General features: G+C 36.6%; 2 protein-coding genes across 3 annotated transcripts; both read left to right on the top strand.

Moving 5' to 3' along the window:
• Positions 1 to 1,731: 1,731 nt before the first annotated feature.
• Positions 1,732 to 12,147, top strand: LOC105163986 (transcription initiation factor IIA large subunit). 2 transcript variants are annotated; one of them, XM_088881759.1, is made up of 11 exons: positions 1,732 to 2,044; positions 2,249 to 2,425; positions 2,527 to 2,730; positions 3,005 to 3,056; positions 3,195 to 3,253; positions 7,763 to 7,897; positions 9,307 to 9,423; positions 11,174 to 11,237; positions 11,326 to 11,480; positions 11,600 to 11,683; positions 11,805 to 12,147. In XM_088881759.1, exons 1-11 carry the CDS (start codon positions 1,922 to 1,924, stop codon positions 11,826 to 11,828), a joined length of 1,194 nt encoding a protein of 397 aa, XP_088737885.1. In that variant the 5' UTR covers positions 1,732 to 1,921; the 3' UTR covers positions 11,829 to 12,147. The 2 variants fall into 2 exon arrangements, with proteins under 2 accessions (XP_088737885.1, XP_020550528.2); XM_020694869.2 differs by having other exon boundaries at positions 2,527 to 2,766.
• Positions 12,148 to 21,853: 9,706 nt separating this feature from the next.
• Positions 21,854 to 23,682, top strand: LOC105163887 (uncharacterized). Its single transcript, XM_011082405.3, has one exon. The coding sequence runs from the start codon at positions 22,063 to 22,065 to the stop codon at positions 23,533 to 23,535; it is 1,473 nt and encodes a 490-aa protein (XP_011080707.2). The 5' UTR covers positions 21,854 to 22,062; the 3' UTR covers positions 23,536 to 23,682.
• Positions 23,683 to 25,051: the final 1,369 nt, after the last annotated feature.

Here is a 25,051-nt window from a genome sequence, read left to right as displayed (position 1 = left end):
GCATGGAAATCGGACATTTCTCAATCTCTGCACTTGAGAGAACTGATACCCATGCTTATTATGTGGCATATCTAGACTATGAGGAATGATGTTAAACACAGGAGTTCACATTCAAAGCTAGTTCTACATCTTCAGGATCATGGACCATCTCTACACACTAAGTAGATGCAAACTATGGAAACTCCAGCATTTGAAAGGAGACTTGTGTGCTGCTAGCACACTTCACATTCCCTTGCATTCTCAATCTAGAAATCAAAACATCATCATGGTTTATTTGGAAGAAGCTTGAAGAAGGGTGGGTAAAATTGAACATAAATGGGGTCTTAAGAGGCAATCCTGGCCTCTCAAGCGTTGGAGGTTTGATTAAAAATCACTTAGGTCATGTCCTGTTTTTTGAAGCTTTGGGTGTCATCACCAGCACTAAAGCAGAATTGAGAGCTCTTGCTAGAGGATTTCAAATTTGTCTAGAAAAGAATCTCACTAGAATTTAGATTGAAGTGGATGCTTTGTACATCATTCATCTGATATCCAAACCACTTCAAGGACTATGGCAGTTAAAAAAATCAGATTTTTTTTAGCTCAACTTGAGAAGCAAATTACTCATATCTTTAGAGAAGGTAATCAAGTGGCAAACCGTCTTGCCAACTTAGCTTGCACAACTGAAGAACCTACTTACCTTACTAGAGAACAACTCCGAGGTAAAATCATAGGTAGTTAGGTTAAATACTTTATGTGTTCCTCGTTTTATATTTATATAGATATAATACCCAGATTTTATTCACTTTTGTATCTGAAATTCGTTGTACTATTTTTGCAAGGATGTCACTCCCCTTTCGTTTGCAATGATTCATTATAAGGGAGTAGTATTCCTCATTTACTTGCTTTTAGTAGTTGTTTTCATAGGAGCATAAAGGAGATGTCGCCTTATTTCTGTTGCTTTTCCTGTGCTGGTCTTTGTAAAGGAGTTATACTCCTTCTTGTGCTTTCTGGGGATTCTTTTTGTGTCTCATTTGCAAGTGAAGATTTGGCTCTCGTTAGCTTGTCACATGGACTACTTGTGCTTTTCAGAATTTTTGTTAAGGAGTTGTACTCCAAATTTTTCATTGCCCATCATTGTAATGGAATAGTACTTCTTTTACTGCTTTCTTTGGAGATTTCTGTTTGGTAAATTGTAGCCGGTACAAAGTTGGACATTCTCACTGAGCTCTTAGCGGATTAGCATAAACTTTTTAACATACCATATTATTTTATCCAACTTAAATACATCTTTTGAAACTGTAAAGAAGTAATACTCATTGTTTACAAAAAAAATAAAAAACTCCTTGTTTATATTTTGTTGTATTATATTATATTTGCAACAGAATAATACTCCTTATTTATAATTTTCTAGTTTATATTAGGGAGTTAGTACTCCCCAATGTATATTTAGTCTTTTTTTTATTTAATATAAAAAAGACAGTGACGAAAAATGCCTCTACCTCTTGGTGGTTTCTTTAAAAAACAAAATGATAGCAAGAAGCTAACTTTCCAAGTGTTGGAACAATGGATTATTGTCCTCTTTAACGGTTTGACTCTCCTTCCAAATTTTTTCTTTTCCATTAAGCAAATACCTAATTAGTAGGATATTTTCCTGGAAAAAGAAGAAAAAATAAATGGAAAACAGATCTATCTGATGTCGCCACGTGGAATCTTAGCATATAAACGGATGCAAACCTATTTATATTCCACCCTTTATTCTTCCTTTCTGTTCCGCCTCTTCTCTCTCCTTCTCTCTCTCTCCACCGCCGTGTGGGCGTCGTCTCTCTCCGTTGGAACTCACACTCTCAAACCCTACAACGTGTTTCTTGAATTCACGGACAATCGATTCGGGGGTCTGTGCTTCTGTCATCGGATTTCAAAATTTTCCAGAAATTCTGCTAGAATGGCAAGCTCTACCACCAGCAATGTTTATATCCACGTCATCGAGGACGTCATCAACAAGGTCCGCGATGAGTTCATCAACAACGGCGGCCCAGGCGAGGGCGTACTCAATGAGCTGCAAGGAGTAATGATTTCCCGAATTTTTATTTAATTCTATCATTGCTTTCCGATTAATTTTAGGGTTTAGGAAAACATTTAATTGCGCGACAAATTTGAATTATTGGGTTAACAGATGATTAAGATTGATTTGGGTGGTTTAGGGTTTTGATAATTCTTGGATCTGTTGTTGGGATTGAAGTGTTGATGAGTTTACGTTGGAAATGTACAGTTATGGGAACTGAAGATGATGCAAGCTGGAGCAATTTTGGGTCCCATAGACAGGTCGGCAACGCAAAAGTCAGGGGCAGGTGGTCCTATCACGCCTAATCCTGTGCATGATCTCAACGTACCCTATGAAGGCACTGAGGAGTATGAGACTCCAACTGCTGATTTACTCTTTCCCCCTGTAAGGTTTCGGTTTTATGTGACTGCCGTCTGAAATATGATCTTGTTGATGATGTATTAACTGTTCCTCTGGTTGAAATTTTGGTTTTTGTGTATGTTTAGACTCCATTGCAGACTCCTATGCAGACACCATTGCCAGGAACTGCACAGACACCATTACCAGGAATGGCACAGACGCCATTGCCTGGAACAGCACCAACTCCTCTTCCTGGAAGTGATAGTAGTTCATTGTATAACATCCCCACTGGTGGCACCCCAATCACTCCCAATGAGTATACATCTACTAATGAAAACGGTGTTCCTGAGGTAAAAGCTGGACCTGGAAGACCTAGCCCCTATATGGTACCAACATTTCCTGAACCTCGACTTTTGTAGTGTGGTCTGACTTTTCTTTCTCACATGAGAAATTTGTTTCCAGAAACTCATTCACTGTGTTTTTTCACTCGGCAATTATGTGGTTTGCTGTAATAATCTTAAATGTTTGAAAACCCTCTTTCTTAAATTAGGTAGTGAGCTATATTTTCGTTTTGGTTGGTGATAAAAACTAATTTTTTTTTCTTTTTAAATTTTAATCCTGCAGCAGCCACCTTCGGCTTGGATAAATCAAAGGCCTCCGCTTGATGTGAATGTTGGTGCGTATAATAATAGAGTCCTTGTAAACAATATAGAGATGTGAACTCTGTTAGTCTCTAGATAAAGATGATAACAGGTGGAAGGCTGTGTTGTAACTTTGCAATTCCATATGCTATATTATTGCTCTCATTTTGCAGCTTATGTGGAAGGCCGGGAAGAGAGTGAGAGGGGAGCCCCTCATCAGCCAACAACTCAGGTGATTGTCATTTTTCTTAACTGTCTAATTGAATTAGTTTTACTTAAAACAAAGCGATTTACTGTTTGTATTACTAAAAGGTATTGGGTTCTTACAGAACTAACGCCCAGTGATCACTTTTTAATGGTAAAAAGTCAATCACTTGGTTATTATAAGAAGTTAGAATTGTTTGGGATGGATGGAGATGCCAAAAAATGTTTGGTACTTGTATCTTGGGAAGTACTATTCCTTTTTGTTGGATGAACTGTACTGGGGTGAAAGCAAATTGTCACTGCTGCATTTTTGATTGGAGATTTTGGTTGATGTTGTGTTTTAGATGTAAGTGATTTGCTTGTAAATTTCTTAGAGCTTATGATCATAAGATGGCTTGCAAGATATCTCTTTTAAGAACCTTTTTGTAGCCTAAATGAGCTTTATATACCAAATCCTAATTTATCAATTATGTATATAGGTGCTCTTCCTTCTGGAATAGAGATGACTGGATATATTTCTCCTTCCTCGTGCTCTCTTCTATGAAGTAGTTTAAAACTCACATCTTGCCTAGGAAGATCTTGGTTTGGGAAAAGAGCAGAAAAGTGGGTATGAGATGTATAATTCATTGGGATAGATGATGTCGCCTCATCTTGTTTTGGCTCCACCTAGTTAGTACCAGTGTTTTTTAGACTGTGTACTCACTCTAGGTAAGGAAAGCACACAACAGAAGATGCATATAGACAGATTTTGTTTGGTTCTGACTTTGAAAAAGAAAAGGATAATGATGATCTAAAGTTAAGTGCTTTATATAATTTATTATGACAAAGAAGTGTTTGGAATTCAAAACTAAAGAAATTTATGCCATGTGAGCTAATCATGTAGGCAAATTGAAATTCTGTGCTGAATAACATTAATTGCTCATACTAAGTGCTGTAATCCAAGGAAATCTGTCAAAATGACAATTGCTGTTTCAACTCAGCTGAAGGTCAAAGATCTGCATGGTTACTCTGCATCATTTTACCGTAAATTTGATGGTTTTTGTATCCATGTTCCAAATATATAAGGAGCATGAAGATATTCACTGCTTTTGCTTTCCATTTGCGAACATGGCTATGATACAGAGACACTGAAATTATTTAATCAGACAACTCTTGTGAAAAAGATTAATTATAGTTCATATCTGTTGGTATCCAGGTTAGCTTGCATAATACCATATGATGAATTACCACATAACATCTATGTACTTGCGCTCATTTTCTCATGGATTTGAAATTGTAAGACATGAACGAGAGTGTTTCAAGAGTTTTGGAGTTTGTTCCTGTCTCCTACTTTGTGTCTGTGGTATAAACCCAGAGTTTTGTACAACAAATCTTGGTTTTATATGTGGGGAAGGAAGATTAAATTAGCGATATGGGCACCTAGGAGCATGCATCTGATTGTGCATTGTAGCCCGTGGAAGACACGGTAGCTACACAGAATGATGGATGAGTGTATAAGCTTGCATCCATTTGTTTATTTATTTTTGTGTGTGACAGAGGGAGGGAGGGAATTTTCATGATTAATCCCACTTAAGCAGGAGTAACTATTTCTAGTGGACATAGAAATAAGTATTCCCACTTCTAGTGGAAATACTTTATCCTTCGACTCTTCAATCCTATATGAAAAAAGATGTTTCCATTTTTTCTGATTTGAATTATCATCGATGCCCTAGGGCAACCAATTTTCTTGCTAAAGAATAGGTGTTGCCTTTTCTTGGTTTGAATTGTTGTCGAAGCCCAAGGTTGGCCAATTTTCTGGCTAAAGAGTACAAATATCCATAAACTAGAACATGACAAGAGCTTTTGCTGTACTTTTGGTAACCATACTTCCATGTAGAGTGCAATCACCTTAAAAGTAATTTATTCCCATGACCCCTTAATGAAATAAAAATTGGTTGTCTCGTCTCCATGTAACACGACTCTGTGCACACAAAAATATCATACTGTCAAACTGGTTGAGTTACTATTTCTACATATCTGGATATGTAATAAATACTTAATTGCGATTATAATAATGGTCATATAATAATTTTTGTTATGCTACAAAAATGTATATGTATAATGTAGAATGTACTATATATGGAATTAAACCAATTAGTTTGCCATTAAAATTAATTAAAAAACGTCTGCTCCTTTTTAGATACAAGCTCTGCTGTTGATATTATTAACTTTATATAGATTTTACGTGTTTTTTAACTAAATACTATTTTGGAAGAGATTGATCCAAATTTCATTTTTCTTATTTCCTAGAAATAGTCAAACAAGACATCCTTTATGGTATTGAAAGAATAAAGAGTTGCTTAATAACTGTAAAATTTCCTGTAAAAGTGAAAGTAATATATTTCAAATACTCCAGGTCACCATATTAGAAGTCAGAAATTGCATACTGAACTCAAATGCTTCTAGCTTCTTTTGACCTTAGTTTTGCTTTGTATGGTGAAGTCTGTTATCAGTGAATCATTTTTGTTCACAAATTTCAGAAATAGCAAGTTACGGTTGGCTAATAAAAGGAAACACTAGGAAAATGCTGAAGTTTGATGCCCTTTGCCTAAAGTCCCATTCATTTATGTCCTTTGCTCGGTGTGAGTTTAAATCTATGTCCCAATCTTCCTGGATCATTTTTCATTGAATCGGATATTTCTGGAAAACTAAATGCTAACCCTTCAGTGGTGGTTCATTTATGGGATACGTATAATATCTTTTGTTTTTTTCTTTTTTATGTTTTTGTGTTTTCTGTTCTCATTTCCTTTTACCTGAAAATGTGCTGCTCTTCTACATTGTAGAATGTCCGAACAATTTATTAGAGATTAAAGAACTGGCCTCTTGAACCTACGTAATATGTTTTTGATAATTGACATCCTTGAAATGAGGGAGCGAATAAATATTTTTTGAAAGTCACATCTAAATGGAAACATAAGCAGAGAGAAATGTAATGTTTGTTGGAATATTGGTAAGATATAAAAAAACATAATGTAAGAAGTTCAACCCTGCTTCTTCTCTGTAGGAATATTATTCTGGGCTATAGAAATGCTCTCTTGTTGTTCAGTAGGAATATTATGGTGGCTGGTAATTCAAAAATCAAGTCACCTGATGAAATTCTCCTGTTCCCTAATGATCCACTATAAATAAGCCAAACTTCGAGTAGTGATTTAATGTTATTAGGGCTAATCGAGCTTGAGTCAAGCTTTAAATATTTTCAGGCTTGCTCTTCATGGGCTTCTTAATTAAGGCTCAAACTCGAGCTTGACTCACTTAGGCTTAATTTAAGTATAAGGTTCGGTCACTAGAGCAAAATTACTATGTCTTTGAGGACATAGATTTATTATTTTAGTATTTATATCATCATTACTAATTTGGTGCGTCTGTCCAAATTCAATCACCTTGGTGGACGACATAATATTATTTTAGTTCAATATCATTTTTTTATTTAAAATATAGAAATATTATTATACAAACTACTGTTATGATTATTGATGTTAGTAAGAATCATAATATTATGAATACAATTGCAATATGATTAAAATGACAATGATTCGAAAAGTAGACATTGTGAGTTCTTGGACACCTATTCTTTGGCTCTAGCTCATCCCCTTAGGATGCTTGAGCTCAAATCTAGCTTGATTCAGCTTAGCTCTCACTTGTCTTGCATATCTAGATAAAGTTAAATGAAATATTACTGAATAAAAGTGTTGCAGTAATGATACATTGAATAAGCATATTAGTAAGATAAGATTACCTTTCTGTGATGTTCTTCCTGTTGAATTACTTTTTAGTTTGAGGGTTGGTACTCTAGCATCCATGTCAATCCTCAAGAAAATGTAGTCCCCCATTCCATAAAGATGTATTGTTAATGAAAAGCAGCATTATGACAACTTTTTTCCACATACCTTTGTTTATTAAAGTTGATAAGAATAGGAATAGGTCAACATATGGTTAAATTTCCATGCAAAAAAGTTTCCATCATAAAAAAAAAAAAAAACTTTTTTCAGCCACATAATTAACATCATTAACAAAAGGAATGTCAGTGAGAATTGATTTTGGGTTGGGAAGAGAGAAAATTGCGATGGTTCATTTAATGAAAATGATTAATTTTTTATTTTTATTTGTTACTTGAGTGTGTGAAACTTCTTTGTTTGCATCTGTTGCACTATTTTATTATGGCAGGAATGATCAAATTTGTCCATTAAAATTTTGAGGCTATAACAATCGCTAAACACATATTTTCTATAATAAAGGGCAATTGGACAAAAAAGAAAGAAAAAGAAGACGAAAACAAAGCATTCTTCTGGGATAGTGGGAGTGTCTTTTGCACTACGTTCTCCTGCAACAGATCTCTTAATTGCGATTGCATTTCCACTGAGTAACAGACATAATGCTGGGGAGATATATTTAGGGTTTTTCATGTCTTCTGGATTGCATAAATGTAGATCTCGTTCTCTTAAATTGTGATTGCATTTCCACTGAATAACAGACATAACGCAATGGGAAATAAATGCAGGACTTTTTCATTTCTTCCGGAAAGCGTAAACGTGATGACTTGCCTCCTCAGTACCGTGCTGGTGGATACATCCCACAACAAGATGGAGCGGGAGACAATATATCAGATGAGGACAATCGATCACAGAATTTAAAGGTAGAATTCTTGTCTATCAATTACCTCTGGTTATTGGATTACTGAAACGTTATTGCATTCTGTATCTAAGTAGAAGGCTGAGATCCTTAAGGACTCATTAAATTTGTATTTATCCTTTAGTAATATCATTCAACAACTTCTGAACTGTTGACTATTTGCTAACTCAGGGAAATTCCTAGTTCTGTCCGGGATTTGTAGGTTGTCTCATTGATGATTATATTTTACATGCAAATTGCTAAGGTACACAAAATAAATGTGCACAATGTGCATGTCAATGCCATATGCCAGTATCACCAAGTTACTGCTAGACTTTCCTTTGTAGTTTCCAATTTGCCCTGGTATTTTTGCTTTTAAGGATTTATGGTTTATTCATCTCAGAGGTCATTGAAAAGTTTCAATTTATTTAATCTCCATGGTAATTTTCTCTTTTTGTATAAATTTCTTGTGATTGCATGTAAACACCAACGTTTTAGCTACCACTCCTGTGGGCTGGAACTGTTTGTTAAACAATTTGTTTTCCTGCTTTAGTTTTTTAGCTTTCATAAAATGATTAGCAGCTGAATTATACAGATTTAAATAGAACCAATCTCCTAGTGCTCGAATTATCTTCGGGTATCCACAATCCAGGGAAGTTATTGCACCAATTGGGAAAATTGGGTAAATCTCACCCATTTTTTATTTCATTCAACAGAACCTAATTTATAGCCATCAGCATAATGTGACCTTGTTTCTAAAGAAAGAGTAACAATTTGAAAATAGGAAAAAGATTGATGAATTCTACAAAAATTGTGGGAAAAGTACCAATTATTCCTCATTTTTTTTTGTTACGGTATATGCTATGGAAACTGGGGGTGGGGGGGTTTCGAGGTGAGAGTCAGGGATGGTGGGATTATTCACTATTCATTCATTTTATTGTTGTAGGGCTATCCATCATTGAGGCATTGCCACAGGCAGGAAAATGGGAACAATGATGTTACCTTGTTGCTTGTTTGAGGCTTAATTCTTATGGAGAGTTCAATTATGTGTAGATCTTAAATTTTAATGGTGGTGCAACATTTCAAAATTACTGTTTCCGACGTTTCTCCATGTTAGAGATGGGGACATACGTATGACCTACTCACTGGCAATTCCATTGGTTTCCTTGTCAATTGCAATCGGAAAAATAGGGACTTTGCAATGGTTGGTTACATGGTAAACAAGGTCAGCGTGTTTTACAACACGCAGGTTGCTTAGCAATTCTATTCTAAGCACGATTTCTTCAGAGAAAACTTAGGTTTGACTTTGACCTGTCAGATGATTTTGTCGGGATGATGCTAGTCTCTTCAGTGTGTTATTAGACATTTTTCAGCCTCTGTCTATTCTCTTGTCCATTCATGGCCAGCTTCATAGACTTCTAATTGTCATAGCAGGTGGTTCAAGGGGGTAACCAACAAATGTTTTTTCAAGTGGGGACAATGTCTTCTAGGATTCCTCAGTTGGATGGTCCAATACCTGATCCATATGATGATGTGCTTTCGACACCCAATGTGAGTTTCCGCCTTGCTGTTTTACTGTAATTTGTAAATCACACACGCATACAAATAGTGATACTGATTATCTTTATTGTATTAGCATTGCAAAGTAGTAGCTCTACAGTGTTATTGTTCATCATCATAAAGACAACCGATATTGTAGATTATCCGTTGTTCAATCTATATCCACCTAAAAGCAGATATGTGGATCTGTATGTATCTTGTTTTCACTTGGAGAAACCCTTTTTGGTGATGATTGCCCTGTGCTGGGCATCGTTCCCATATTTACTGAGACATGTTTCTCTTTGTCTTTATTTCTCTTTGTGGTCTATTCTTAGGTTTGTGACTGAAGGTTTGGATGTTGCAGTGTTTTCTTACTATCGTCTGAAATTGCAAAAGAACAAAGTGAAACTAACTTCTAAGTCCAATTGCTATTTAGTACCCTATGGTCCTGAGGTCTGCATTAGTTTATCTTTCTAAATGTGGTATATCATCAGTCAGTGCACATTCCTTATCCGTCAAAATTGTTCTATGTGACGATGCAAGAAATGCATATGATACAATTACTGGTGCTGGTGAAAATGTGGAATGCTGGGTCTACGTTTCTTTTTAAACAAAGATTAGGGCCCAGTTTTGTGATTCAAAGGTTTGCGTAAATGGGGGTCTATTCTCTTATACTTCTTGGTACAACATATGCTATCATGTCGCATCTTGATGAATTGTTCTGTCAATGTCTATGAAAGATTAATTTAATCAAGAGCTTGTAGATTTATTTTTCCTTTTCTTTCTTTTTTAATGGTTTGTGGATTAGTTAAGAAAGCTACCTATTAGCATGTCAGATCATGTTGTCTTCTCGTCCATGATCCGCAGATGTAAAGTTTCGGTTGTTTGTTGATATTATAAGCATCCCATCTGTTGCAACTCTTTGAGTCAAATTCTGACTATTAGGATGGTTACTTTTCTTTTCGATAGCATATGTTGTACCAGGCAAAGATGGACATGTTATATGATGTCCGCATGAAACTATGATTGGGCCACTATATGTTAACTATCCTGTCTTTGTTCTGTTTCTTTAAATGATATTTTGAAAAATTTAAATAAATATAATTTGACAAGGAGCACTGTCTGAATTTCGATTATGACACTTGAGGCACTGCAGATTCTTTTCTTCCATTTCTAGTTTGAATCCCACATTTCTGTTGTAAAGCTGAGATCAAGCTTTACCGTACCCTGGTGGCTTTTTCATACCCCTTTTGAGCTCATGCATGCAATGCTTGGAGTTCAATTATTTTATGAGAAAAAATCTGACATGTTGCTTAACTTTTATATGTCCAATTCCTGGATCTTCATAGTTGGGCTGTTAGAGCTTGTTAGCATCTCCTTAACAATTCAATGGCAAGCTGCTATGCTTGAGAATTGTGAATCTTATTTGAATGGTTCGCATTTTAAACAAGTATTCAGTTTTTGTTTAGTTAAAATCTGATATGTGGAGCAATCTTGAAAATTTTGAGTGATACTTAATTTAATCACAGTGGTTGCCATGCGCTTGTATTCCATTGGCCACAACAATTGAAGATGATGGCTAATCAAGTGTTGCCTCATGTGCATTTTCTGTCTTGATTATTTTCTTTCGCAGTAATCATCTAATATTGTTATTGTTCTATTTTTGTTTCCCCTCTAGGATGCATTAAATCTTTTGCGTTATGAATACAATGTTCCTTTCTCTGTTTCAACTAACTTGGTTACTTTATTCTGACCTTCAAAGATATATAATTATCAAGGAGTTGTCAATGAAGACTACAATATAGTGAACACGCCTATGCCAAATGGTAACACTGGTCATCTAATTTGAACCACTTGCGGCATCTTAATAGTATTTATGCTCTGATGTTGATTTCCTCTCAACTGCACTTCTAGAGATGCACGCAGCAACTCCTGCTCCTGTTCAGAATGACACTGGAGATGATGATGATGATGAACCCTTGAATGAAGATGATGATGATGATCTAGATGATGTGGACCAAGGGGAGGATCTGAACACGACACATTTGGTTCTCGCTCAGTTTGACAAGGTACTTAGCGAAACGTTTACTGGTTCATTGTTTTGATGGTTTTCTTCTGATGTTGCTTACTCGTTCTCTCAGCTGTGTATTCTTTACTACGAGTTGGTCTTTGATACTTCTTTATGTAGGTTACAAGAACCAAGAGCAGGTGGAAATGCACATTGAAGGATGGCATTATGCACATAAATAATAAGGACATTCTGTTCAACAAGGTGTGTGTTTTTCTTAGAAGGCCCTCTTTTCGGAGCCGTCTGATGTGCTCATCTCTATGTTTTTCACTGCTTATTTCTATAGAAATCTATTTGAATTGTTTGGCTGCTGGGTATTTCTCAGGCCACCGGAGAATTTGACTTCTAATTTTGTTCGAGAAATGCCAAATGGCGGCCACGCTCAGTTCAGGAAAACCAGAGATATTTCTTATCTTTTTTATATTGTCTTTGGTCTCATATTGAATGAGGACTCGAGAAAATCAGAATGAGTTGTGATGGCCACATGTACATACAGAGTTTTGGCTCCAGTGGATTGAGTTTAAAGCTCAAGTATCTTGACTCATGTAAAATTTCATTTACGTATCCTTTGAAGATTTTGTTATTGATGCCAATTTTACTTTGTATTAGTAACAATTACGCTCGCACTTGATGTGGTAAATTACGTCTCATATCTTTGTGGTTTTCCACCTCTCTCCCTTTTTGGTTAATTTTTGTGCTTATTATTTGGAATACCAGTAGGGCGAAGCCATTGCAAACAGATTCACACACATCTGTTTACCCGTCTATTATAAATGCACCTGGAATTTATCCGTCATACAACAGAGATTTTACGAGATGGTTGGACTTCCCATCTGCACTAATGGTGTAATATTTACACGACCATACGATGGTTATGCCATTTTATGAAGTATCGTTGTTGAAATACTGAAAGTGAACACTGGTTTCTTCGAATCAAACATTCCTAGACATTTATTGGATGAAAGATAAACACAAGGTTGATACAACAATGAGGGGGTGATTAGTATGTAGGAATGGAGTGGGAATGAATGGACTTTTTTGAGTCTCTTCCTGCATCAGACTGGTATGTTCAAGGTTTAGGAGTAGTTTTTTCCATGAGAATTCTTATTCCTTTATGTTGCACTTCAATTGATAAATTTGGACTTGATGAAAGAATTTGAAGAAATCATTTCAAATAATTCAAGAAGAATTTGAAATTTATCAATGTTCAAAGAATATAGTTCAAAATTATAATTGAAGGATTTGAAATTTCTTATATTTAGACTTGTCCAAACAAATTTAAGGATTTGTTATTAAGGGTTTGAAATCTATAATTTCAAATTTTTCAATCCAAAAGTAATCTTAGATAAAGGATTAGCCATTTCCTTTCCCTAACAGTGATATTGGTTATTTCCACCATGCTGGAAATTTGTTTATATATATATATATATATATATATAATTTTTAGCTTAATATTTACTTTTAATTATTATAATATTTAAATACATCATGTGTCTAGTACTGAAAAATAATTGTGTATGCATAGTAATAAAAAAATGATATCAGTTTTGATGCGTGCAAAAGACACACGGTTAGAATCCTCTATGGACTTAAGCTTTTTGGTGGGCCAAATTCTTTGTAGGCTTTAAAAAAGATGAACTTGCTGTAATAAAAGAGAACATAAAAGAAGAATAATAATCTATGGTGAAAATTACGAGGAATGCATGCGTGTGATAAAGATTGCTTGAAAATGCTCGAAAAAATCCTGCTTGAAGAGATTGAACCTGTTTTATAGTTGAAGTCCCAGTGGTTAGGGAGTTTGACCCCGGAAGGAGTTCGGGAGGTTGTTGGCAGTAGATTTCTTGGAGTCTTGATCTGTTGGTTGAGAGTTTAAGGGAGTCTAACGGGTTAGGAGACTTCAGCAGAGTGGAGATCCCATCTCTCCATGGGTCTGCCCTCCTGGACCTTCTCGTCGTGTTTGGCTCCCAATGTGGTCTCTCTATCTAGACAAGTGCTTCATTGTCTGCCAAGGTGGCCTTGGGCCTCGAAGGGACAAGTCCTTCTCTCTTGGACCTTGACTTACTTGGGCCACAATCGAGGGGGAAGGCCTATGAGGCTTTTTCGGGTCTTCTTTTTTGCATTGGGCCCTAGGGCTTCATTGTTGAGCTTATAAATGGACTTCATTTTGTGCTACCTATTTGTAACTACGTCATTTAGTTTCTTCCTCTCAGTGGAGGATAAGGTCAGCCTAATCTTTCTTAGAGTAGAGAGCTCCTTCTGGTGGAGGAGTCCTTCATCTTCTTCAGAGAAGGTCCTCCTTGGCGGGGATGTACTTATTCCTAAAAATAAGGTTTGGAGACATCCCCCTTGGATTTCGGCATCTGCTTTGTCAAACTTGGTCTGAAGGCTAGGATCTAGCCAGTTTTAGGGAGCGCCCGCATGCCCAATCATTACCTATGCCTGGGGGGGGGGGGTTATGGTAACTATCCCTGCATGTGCTCGACGTCCCTAGTAAACGTCCAATGACGGGAGGTTATTTGGCTTGAGAGTGACTTAACTACCCATTTCTCTTCATTTAGCAAAATCTTTCCCACTTCTTCCCCCCCTCCCAGACTTGGAAAGAGGTTTTTTTAACATTGGAGGCTCTTCCTTTTATTTCCGTAAGTCTTCTGCCACTAACTTCTTCACCTTCTTTTTAAGCTTTCTTTTCCTTTTTACGTATGTGTATTTTAAATATGGCTTCTTCGGATGAATCTGTGTGTTTTGTGGGCGAGAGACCGGCCGATAGGATCCCTCTAAGCTGGCCTAAAGGCCTGTCTCCTTGTGGGCTAATGGGCTCTTACCATGCTCCACCCTCTTTTAGAGCTGTAAATGAGAGCTCATACCAGTAATTATTCCTTCTTAAGCCTCATGCTTTCAAAGACTTTCTATTGGGCCTTTATTTTGGTGGGGCCTTGCTTTGGGCCAAGTGTAGTTTTGAGAATCATTCAGTTCCCTACTTTGAGGAAGAAGGAGCTAATTCAATCCTTCTTCCTCAGAGTAGGGAATTAAATTAGCTCCTTCTTCCTCAGAGTAGGGAATTAAATGATGATGAAACTACACTTGGCCCAAAGCAAGGCCCCACCAAAATAAAGGCCCACTAGAAGGCCCCTGAACCCATGAGGGCGGAGAAGGACTAATTCCTAGCCAAAGCTCTTGTTTGCAAGTCTAAAAGAGGGTGGAGCATGGTAAGATCCCATTAGCCCACAAGGAGACAGTCCTTTAGGCCAGCTTAGCTACCCCAACAGATGGCAAGAAAACATTCGTCTACATGAAAGGGAAAGGTACGTAATTGATGATGGGGCTTGAAGATAAAGGATGGATTATCCACGCCTCCTAACGATCCCCAGAAATCGTGAGTTTATCCACTAGAAGGCTTATCCAACTGAGATTCCCATGGCCAACAAAACTCCTTGGAGATCCTCGCCAACTGTTCTTGAATTTTGAGGGGGCTTATCCACGACAACTGTTGACCCGAGTACCTAGGGGTCACACTTTTTTAGTCGCTAGGGGACTGTGGTTGTAAAAGCAAAGCTTTACCTGTAATGCAATTTTACACAAGTACTAGCATGAACGCACTCTATTAAGATCATTTTATCCTCATTCTTAAGCACTCATCGCTATCTTATTTTGCTTAATTTCATCTTTCTATGATTGTTTACTAACTTGAGCGTTAGAATTTCAATTTTTTTTTTTTTTTTGCAGGTCCCTTGTCTTTGACTTAGTTAAAGAACTCGAGTCCAAGATCTACCTAACGAGCTATTTTTACTCGCACCACTATTGAATTCAACATATTCAATTTATAAAATATGAATAATTAAGTAAGTTTTTTTTCAAAAAAAAACTAAAGCAAATTAATTTATCATAAAATTAATTTAATCTATTAATAATTATTAGTTTTTAATTAACAATTATGTGAATGCAATCAACGAAGGTAATGATAATTTTATTACCTTCTAACTTATTGTGTATACCAACTATAGGAATGCTATTCAATGTGGTTCGATCCTTATTCCTAAATTCATCCCACCCCCACTTAATTCATTCCTACATACTAATCATGAGTATATTACTGTTCTCCCATTGAATATTCCGTTTGAGCTGTAATTATTACTCAATATCATGGTTAATTATCGAAATTCAAATTTCACTAGAATTACTTATAAACAAATGTCTACTTCGGTTCTATGCACTATTAAAAAATATAATATTAGTGACAAAATATCCAATGATAATTTTAAAGTTTGTCACTGAAAGTATGTATTCATTAAGTGACAATAATTTGGTTTTGTCACAATAGAATTATTGGTAATAAAAATATCCATAAAATTGTCATAATAGATAATAAGTGACGCATCTATAATATTGTAATTTTTATGACAAATTTTTACTAATTTGTAGTAATGATAATTTTCAAAAAATAATTATGACTAATAAAACTACTAAACTAAATATTATGGTAACAAAATAACTTTTTTGCCACTGCATATATAAAATCAATGACTATATTAAAACTGTCAATTGAATTTTTTGTTAATTTTTTATTCTTTTTAATTGATGATTCAGTATTAACAGATTATTAATTTACCATTGCAGAGTTAATTAATGCGTTTCCTCAAATGCATATGAATTGAAGATCAGGAGTAGTGGACGATACTCATAAATATATAGAATCAACATGAGAACTGCTTATTTGATAATAACATAAGAAATCTGAAACAGCCCAGATGAACAAACAAGACAGACCATCCGAGTTTTCAGATTTTTGTGCCTGGTGACCATACAAGGACTTGAACAGCATAAGCGGAACCAGTTGATTGTTATTCAGAATAAGATAACCGTGCCCATTCTCGTGCAGGAGGAGCAAGCAATCTGGAAAACATCAGACGACATTGTTGACAATCATGCACTGCGCCTGGAAGACAGCACTTAGCTTTGAAGGCTCCGTCATGACGCCAACAGCCGGATGTTTCCACCCCTCGGCCGCCTCATTGCTACCGCCCGTTGCATTCGTTTCACCGGCCGGTTCTAACTCTTTTCCTTGGGCAGCGAACGGCGTGATAGGAGAAAGCAACAGTGGTGATAGGAAGGGTATGGCAGACGCACAGTCGACATCGGCCCATTTAACTTCTGCGGTGGTGTCATCGAGCTGGAGTGCAGGCGGGGCGTGTTTCTGCAACCTGGTAGAGGGCTTATTCCTCTTCTTGTTCTTGTGGTCTTTCTTGCTCCTCTCCATGATTTGGCGACGGTTTAGTGATTAGAATGAAATGATGGAAAGAGGAAAAGACGGGGGCTGGCAATATGACGATGGGAATTTGTCTTGAGGAGCGCAAAATGTGGTTTCTGTTACCTAGTAGTGATAAAGGGTGAAGGCAAAAATAGGTTTCATGTGCCAGTGGCATGTAACTGATGGGAGTTTTGGATGAAGCATTAGTCTTTCACATGTTTTTTGTATAATTTTTAGTTAGTTTTTTTTTTTTTTTTGGTAAAATTGCATAAACCCCCTTTTATTTTAAAAACTCAGCAAAAAACCCCTTCTGATTTTAAAATAGGTAAAACAACCCTCTGTGTTTTAAAAACTAAGCTCACTCTCCCTTTTTCTGACCAAAGTTGTAACGCTGTTAAATTTATACATTTACTGGCTTATATTATATATAAATAATTAAAAATTATTAGTATATATATATAATTTGGAAAAAGAAAAAGAAAACCCTAACTGTCACACCCCCAAGCCTCCCCCCAGCCACCCCAATCCCCACCACCTATCCCTATCCCCACCATCTCGCCACTGCCCCCGCCCTCGATCTGGCGACGTTGCTGTCGTCCAGATAAAAAGAAAGAGGGCGACGACAGGATAAAAAGAAAGAGGGCAACGTTAGAGAGAAGAAAGAGGGCGATGCGTCGCCGTCGCCTTTGCCTTCCTATGGTGTGCGGCGGCCGTTGCCATCACCCCCAGGTTTTTCTTAAAAAAAAAACAAATTATTATATTTTAATTATTATTAGATATTTAATTAATTATTTAGTCCGAAAGGCAAAAGAACTTTATCAAATTTTCTCTTTTCCTGCATTTTCAAATCAGTTAATTTGGCATCGAGTTCACCATGCTTGCTGCGAAAATTTATAGGCATTATCTTGTTAAAGATCTTTTCTCTTTGCAAAACCTGTATCTCACTACCACTTTTAGTGGTAAAGATTAACAGATTCCTTCAATTATCCTGCATATACCTTGCAAATGTTTGAATGAAATTGTTACCAAGCAAGATATCGGCACCTGTATCATGAAAGTAAATAGGATGTGTTTTTTTCCTGAACCAAGGTGATCCAAATGCTCATCTGATCATGATCTTGACTTCTCGTATTCCCCTATTGAGTATCAGGATTTTCTGTGAAAAATCCTTTCCTGCAATAATGGGTAAGATTTCCCTTGCTTCTTTAGGGAAAATTCCAGGTTTAACCGTGCAAATCCCTGATCCTGAATCAATATAAGTTGCAAAATATTTTTTCTTATATCGATCTTACAACATACCAATAGATATATATATAGAAAAGGGACTTGTCATTCAATCATTATGGTAACACCATCAAGACTAAATTCCATTTCGTTACCTTTTTCTTCCCTATGGTTTATGATATTCGAGGAAACAAACCCCAAAGTCGTATTCCCATTTTCTCGTCCTATAACATCTGTAACTAGAATTTCATGGCCTGCTATTTTTAACATACCATCATATCTACCAACAACAGGTTGCTGCAAAAGATATAAGGCATCACAAGGGAAAAAGTTTTCTCTCTTAGTGATCGCAAATATAACTTGTATTTTTTTCAATCCTTCGGGGTATCTAAGTTTTACGTTATCTACCCTAATATCTTGAGGAGTTAAACTTTTAATAACTCTTTTTCCTTCCCTTTACAACCTATAATCCCATCTTCCGAAAAGGACATTCTGCTACCAAACTAAATTTTAGAGCTAAGTGTTCGATGTAAGACTAGGTGGTCTTTTATACCAATATCAATACCACCTATTCTAGGTATCTAAGTGGATTTGGTGCCATAACCTTAGCAAATTGTGTGAAAATTCTAGGAATCTTAATGTACTCATTCCTAAGAAATAAATCTGAATGATGTGTATTGGAAATGACATAAGCTATTCTATCAGTTATAGAATATGGTTTATTAATTTTTTTCATTAGATCTTTTCTTTTAAAATCCTAATGAATGGTCAAGACTTTCCTGAAATCCTGATCTGCTAGGTTGTATGCAATCCTAGGATAAATATCAAACATTAATTTTCCTGCATACAGATTTTCTATTATTGTCCCAAGATAACCACCTCTCAAGTTATTAATTCTTCTATCCGTTATTGATAAATGTATTTCTGAATCAATTTTTTCCTTAAAAGTTGCTTTTATTACTACTTCAATAGTTTCTATATGGACCCATTTCATAGTGACAACTACTTCTTCTCTAAGCTTACTCAATTCTTAAAGAATTTCTTCTTTAGAAATAAGTTGATTTCCATCACATTACCAGTAAATTCCATAGGTATAACAAACTTACTTGAACTTACTTTATAGATTATGCGATGCTTTTTTTTTATTTAATCCTATATGGTTAAGGATTTCTCCAATCCTTCGAATCCTAAATTCATCGTATGGGCTGAGGTTGGAGTCTTGTAGCATGATTTTTTTTCAAAGTTTTGTTTGACACCATCATTCTGGAAAAGAATACTGACAGGCTTTCAAAGGTTTGAAGCCTATCTCTCTTGTTATAATTATTCTGACTCGGTTGAAAATCCATCCAAATCAATCTTTATTTCCTCCTCACAGACGCTTTCATCAGACAAAAGGTCTTCGAATTGGTAAATAGGTACGAAATCACCATAGTAGACTGCATCTAAAATGTCATCTGTGGCTTCAGATATTCTCAATTCACCACGTTTCTATGGGCAGTCGGGAGAGATATATTATGTTGCTTCGTAGGGCTAGCAATTGCAGTTTTTGAAACTTTCATTGGCTCGGGTATGGGCCGGTCTGAAAGTTCTCCTTGTAGGGATTCTTCCGGTGGATCTCGTATCTGTTCGTCTAGATCCTTCCAATGAAGCCCTTATTGGTCCTATTTTCTATCCATATTTGTATGATTTGACTTTTGACTTGGACCACCATGATCTCCGTCGGGAAAATATTCTTCTGGAACTCCTAGGGTAGGAGACACTATTTTGTTTCCTCCTCTTCCATGGCTCGCTCAATTCTCCTATAATAGTTGAAAAATTATTTATATCACAACAGAGAGGAGTTCACTTGATTTTACTTTTAAGCTTTTTCATGTTTTTTAGATAGATGATTGATAACATCAATCCTTAAGTTTGTCATTAAGGAAAGATATCCTCCTTGTAACTGAATCTAGCTGTCCTTCAAGTACTTTGTATGACTGGATCAACATTTTCCTCCATGGACTGCATATCTTTACAAAGAGCATTGGAGCGACTACTTCTGTTGCTACTCCACTCTGGAAGAAATACTTGCAAAACCAATAGATATATTCGTCTACTACACAAATACTTCTTAATTCAAGGCTGAAAAGAGCTTGTGTATATCTTCTAGCCTTTTCTACTCTACTTCCTTCAAAGTAACCATCTCTGATGAAGTGTATCTTGATAAGCCTTCCTAGCTGGTCTGCTATTGTGCCTTTTGAATCTCCGGTGAGGATGCTGGCTTTGGTATCTTTTGGGGGTATTATCCCATCCGATCTTCACAAAGTCCTCTAAACTTAACTGTACTAGTTCTACGAAGTTTTCCTTGTTGACTGTAAGGTAGTTGCTGCAATGTTTATGGATGCAACCCATTCATCTATCAATTTCTCGGTATCTCGAAAATCAATAATATCCAGGGTAAGTATAGCGCCTTATGGATACAAGCGCTGGAGCATGGTTCTCGCCCAAGGTATGTTTTCAAGCACTCTTCTTGGATTTTTTTTTAGCCTGGTCCCCACGAACGTTGAGGTGGCGTTGGTGTGGAAATCCGCACTTTCTCTCATTCGATGATCCTGTGGAGGATCATTGAAACATGTACTTCCCTCCAGATAATGGTCGTGCTGGAGTGATTTCATTGGTTTGGATATTGACTAAATCCACAATCTTGAGTTGGGAAAAGGATTTCGCCAATTCTTGTAATCTAATAAATCCACTCTCGTCACCTCTATTACTTTATATATCTAATGGTTGCGATGATCAGATCTTCTCTAATTTTAGATTTTAGAATCTCTGTGGCCTTCCCCTTTTGATGCAGAAGAGGAACTGTTCCTAGGGTGTCCGTGATTCGCTCTTGTCTGGCTTTAGATGTCTCACAGCTCTCCCTTTGGTTTCTCTTTAAATCTGCAATTTCTAATTTCAGATCTGTAAGGTCCTTGTATAGATCGGAAAGGATCTTAAGGATCTCGTCCACCTTCTGGCTCAAGGTTTCTATTTTCATAGGTATATATATAAACTAACCTATATCCATAGTTTTGAACTGTCTTTTGTATTTCTCTCAGATCTTGGGAGATCTTCGAGGTATCCAACTCGAGTTCTTTTCGATCATAATTTTTAGAACTGTAACGATGCATGAATTTACCGTTCCGCTTCTCTTGGTTGGGATTCTACCATGGACTTCGGTGGAGGGTAAATGCCTTACCGCATTTCCTGGTGTTATATGTCGAACTTGAAAATTCCTCAATCATTCTTGTTCTTCATCTGAGATGAGAAGATTTGGGTTAATCCTCTTGGAGGCGTTGTAACATTTGTCAAGAATTTTCATGAGAAATTCAATTCTTTGTATTTTCATGAAAATATTCCATGTTTTCATTATAATCCGAACTTCTCTTCAGTTCCATTTTTTATCAAATAGTCTCCTCCATTAGTAGATAAATAATATCTAAATATAATATAAATAAATATTTCTTCAACAAAACTAGACTCCGATACCATTTTAAGTGAGCATTTACAATAAAATGCAAAGAGAGTATATATGGACTAAAGCTGTTCTTTAAAAGTTGCATAGGAGTAAATTTGCCAAAAAATCTGTTATAGGACTAAAAGTAAGCAATTTTTAAAGTTGTTAGACCTAAACAAATATGAGTACAGTTATCGGATTAAAATTAATATTAGCATACTTGGCGGACTAAAATAATAATTTTTCCTTGATTTCATTAGTTATATAATTATTATTTTTAATTTCGTAACTTTATAAAAATAATACTTTTAATCCAACGATATACTTTCAAAGAAGGCCACAGGGTCATTAAATTCGTGGAACTAAAAGTATAACTTTTTAAAAAGTATGAAACAAAAAATGAGGATTTAGTAATTAATAACACTAAAAGTGTAAAGGTTGTGACGCCGAGTAACAAAGACAAATTTCATACCGCGCAGTTTCTGAAATAACGACACCGCTTTTTCCCGCATCTATCCCCATTGGCCAACGGCTACCTCCTTCCGGCTTCCACCTCTGTAACTGCCATCTCCAATTGTCGAATTCTGCGGGATCAGAGAACAAGAATCCCTTCTTCATCGCCGGCTCTGAAATGCTTCCATGGAGACTCACGCACCCAAGTCCGCCGCTAACATCCTCCTGAGCAATATTCTGGTGCGCCTCCTCTCTTTCTGTGTTCTGGTGATCCTGGCCCGCTTTGCCTACTTCGTCGCCGTCAAGGGTCAGTCCTGCGATTCTCTTGATTTCTGCTTCTTCCATGAAACCGTCGAATCCTCAACCGCCGTTGCGGAGGCCGCAGCCAACTCCGATCGTCTCCGCACCTACTACTCTTCTGTTTTCCAAGACCTCAAAGCGGAAGGCGTTCTTTCTACGAACTCTAAGTCCCTCTGCATTGAGACCTTATCGGGAGAGGAAGTTGTCGCCTTGAGAGAAATCGGAGTGGTAAATTCGATTGGAATTTCTTCCAAGAAATTGTCATTGGAAGGTATTCGATTCGCCAAGGAGTTCAACCAGCCGTTCAAGAACCTCACATTCGATTTTGAGTTCTCGAGTATTGCAGGTCTGGACCGGACTCTGAAGCCGGTTCAATTTGCCTTGGAGGTCTCCAGAACCCTGAAGCCTGGTGGGTTTTTCGTCCTGCACACGGATTCGGTGACTGATAAGTACAGTCTTCACTCCTTACTTCAGTTATTTGATAACTTTACTTTGATTAATTTGCGTGGAATTGATGGTTTAGATTCGCTAGCAATAAGTGAAATCATATTTAGAAAGGAAAATGAGACTGTTCATCATGCAGCACGAGGGACTTATAGAAAAGGAAAAACTGCAAACAAGTGTTTTGTTCCTAGGTATAAGCGTCAATTGATTAGGAATTTGGAGCCTTTGATTAAAGGAGAGCCTTTGAAACCATGGATTACGTTGAAGAGGAATATCAAGAATGTGAAATATCTGTCTGCAATGGTTGATATAAGTTTCAAGAATAGGTATATATACATTGATGTTGGAGCAAGGAGTTATGGTTCGAGTATCGGCAGTTGGTTTAAGCACCAGTATCCTAAACAAAAGAAGATCTTTGAAATTTATGCAGTTGAGGCAGACAGCACATTCCATGATGAATATAAAATGAAGAAGGGGGTTATACTATTGCCATATGCAGCTTGGATAAGAAACGAAACATTGTTTTTTGAAATTAACCGTGAGCCAAGTAGGAAGAATGAGGAGAGGGGTCGAGCAATGGGGAGGATTCAAGCTGTGCAATCTTCAAGTAATTTTATGGGTGATCTTATCAAAGGATTTGATTTTGCAGTGTGGTTGAAGAGTACGGTGGTGGAGAGGGATTATGTGGTGGTGAAGATGGATGTGGAAGGAACAGAGTTTCATTTGATCCCAAGGTTGATTGAGACTGGAGCTATTTGTTTGATTGATGAGATGTTCCTTGAATGTCATTATAATAGATGGCAGAGGTGTTGCCCGGGGAAGAGAAGTCCAAAATATCAGAACACTTATGCTCAATGTTTGGAATTGTATTCCTCTCTCAGAAAGAGTGGAGTTCTAGTTCACCAATGGTGGTGATGAGAGCAGTTGATATTTTTCATTTTGAAGCATTCATGAATTCTTTCTTGCATATACTTTGTGAATATACAATATACATCTGTATTTCCTGAGAAAGTAGAAGTTCAATGTAACATCAGAATATTCTAGTGTTTGATTTCTAGTCCACCAGCAATCGTACTTTTTTTTTAATAATATATTCATTAATCTTTTCTTGCATATAATTCATGAATATACAACATACGGTTCTCATTTTTAAAATTCACTGGTTTTCTGTTCCATGTACATTGTGAATATGCAAAATACATTTGCTGATGGCTCTCTTTCGCCAATTCTCTATAAACTGGCCTCTCCCTGTGTATCTGTGTGGGCGTGTGTGAGTCTGATTAATGTTTCTTCTCATAACTCTGTGTATTTCTGTTCTTTGATTGTGAAAAAGAATGAAAGAAATCAAACTGGACTATATCTACTTGGGTATATTGTCTGTCGAACCTGTCGCTTGATGGTGGAGGTAAAATGTAAAAAATTCATTTTGATGTACGTAAGAGGATCTTAGGTTCTTGTAACAGAAAGCACCTTAATGCATACATGGAAGTAGGTTTGATGTGAGCTATTCTATTTTTACGCTCGGATATGTATTCCTACGTCAGATTCGTTTATGCCGGAATCTGTAACGTGGGACACATAGATAAAAGCAGCACCCATCTCATGGCTTATGATGTAGCTCTCCACGTATATGCCTTGTGTCTTGTTGCCATTCCAAATTTGTACTCCTGCTTCTTTCGAATCTGCTGTTAGTTTATATGTTACTGTAACTTGATCACAGCATCCTCAATAATTCTAGAAGCTCCTTAATTAGGTCTGCGACCTGCGTTTTGAAACTCAGTGAGAAAGAAGAACATGTGCCAGTCCCTTTGGAACGCCATTCTGACAAATCACAACGAAAGTTGCCTGTTCTTGGTGGAAGCTGTTTCTGCCAGTGAGGTTATCTGACTGCAACCGAACAATCCTGAGATTGTGCGGCCTAGCTGGTAAAACGGAGTGTACAATAGGCTTGAATGGCCCAGCTGCTTTGCTATTCAAGTTCCTGATAGACTAGCAATTGCAGATAGAGTAACAAGGATTTGGTTGAATTTGTCTCGTATTTTTAATGCATGAGAACTAAACTATACCCATATAAATAGCTGTATATAATCATATTACAGATTCGTAAAATATAATTATTTCGTTTCCACACTGTGATTGGAGTGATTCAAAAAGGGGGAAAGAGGAACAATTAAAGAATATGCTACATTTGACTAGAAAATAATCCAAAAATATTTGAAAAGGTAATATCTGATATTGATTCAAGAAAATAATTTGAGGCAACTAGATTCGAGATGGACTCTATATTCTTCAATAGTCATTGTGAGTCGCATATATCAAACCCAAGATAGTGGAAAATGTGGTCCAAATAGAGAATATGGATCTTTATGTTAGACAAGGACGAATGTCCTTTTCACTAAATACTTAGATCTCATTAAGTACCACGATCTTT

Source organism: Sesamum indicum, linkage group LG6, assembly GCF_026168435.1.
Source record: "Sesamum indicum cultivar Baizhima isolate 11 linkage group LG6, ASM2616843v1, whole genome shotgun sequence".
NCBI classification, from domain to species: domain Eukaryota; kingdom Viridiplantae; phylum Streptophyta; class Magnoliopsida; order Lamiales; family Pedaliaceae; genus Sesamum; species Sesamum indicum.
Note: the sequence above shows the minus strand (reverse complement) of the source record. Positions and strands in the feature narration are given on the sequence as shown.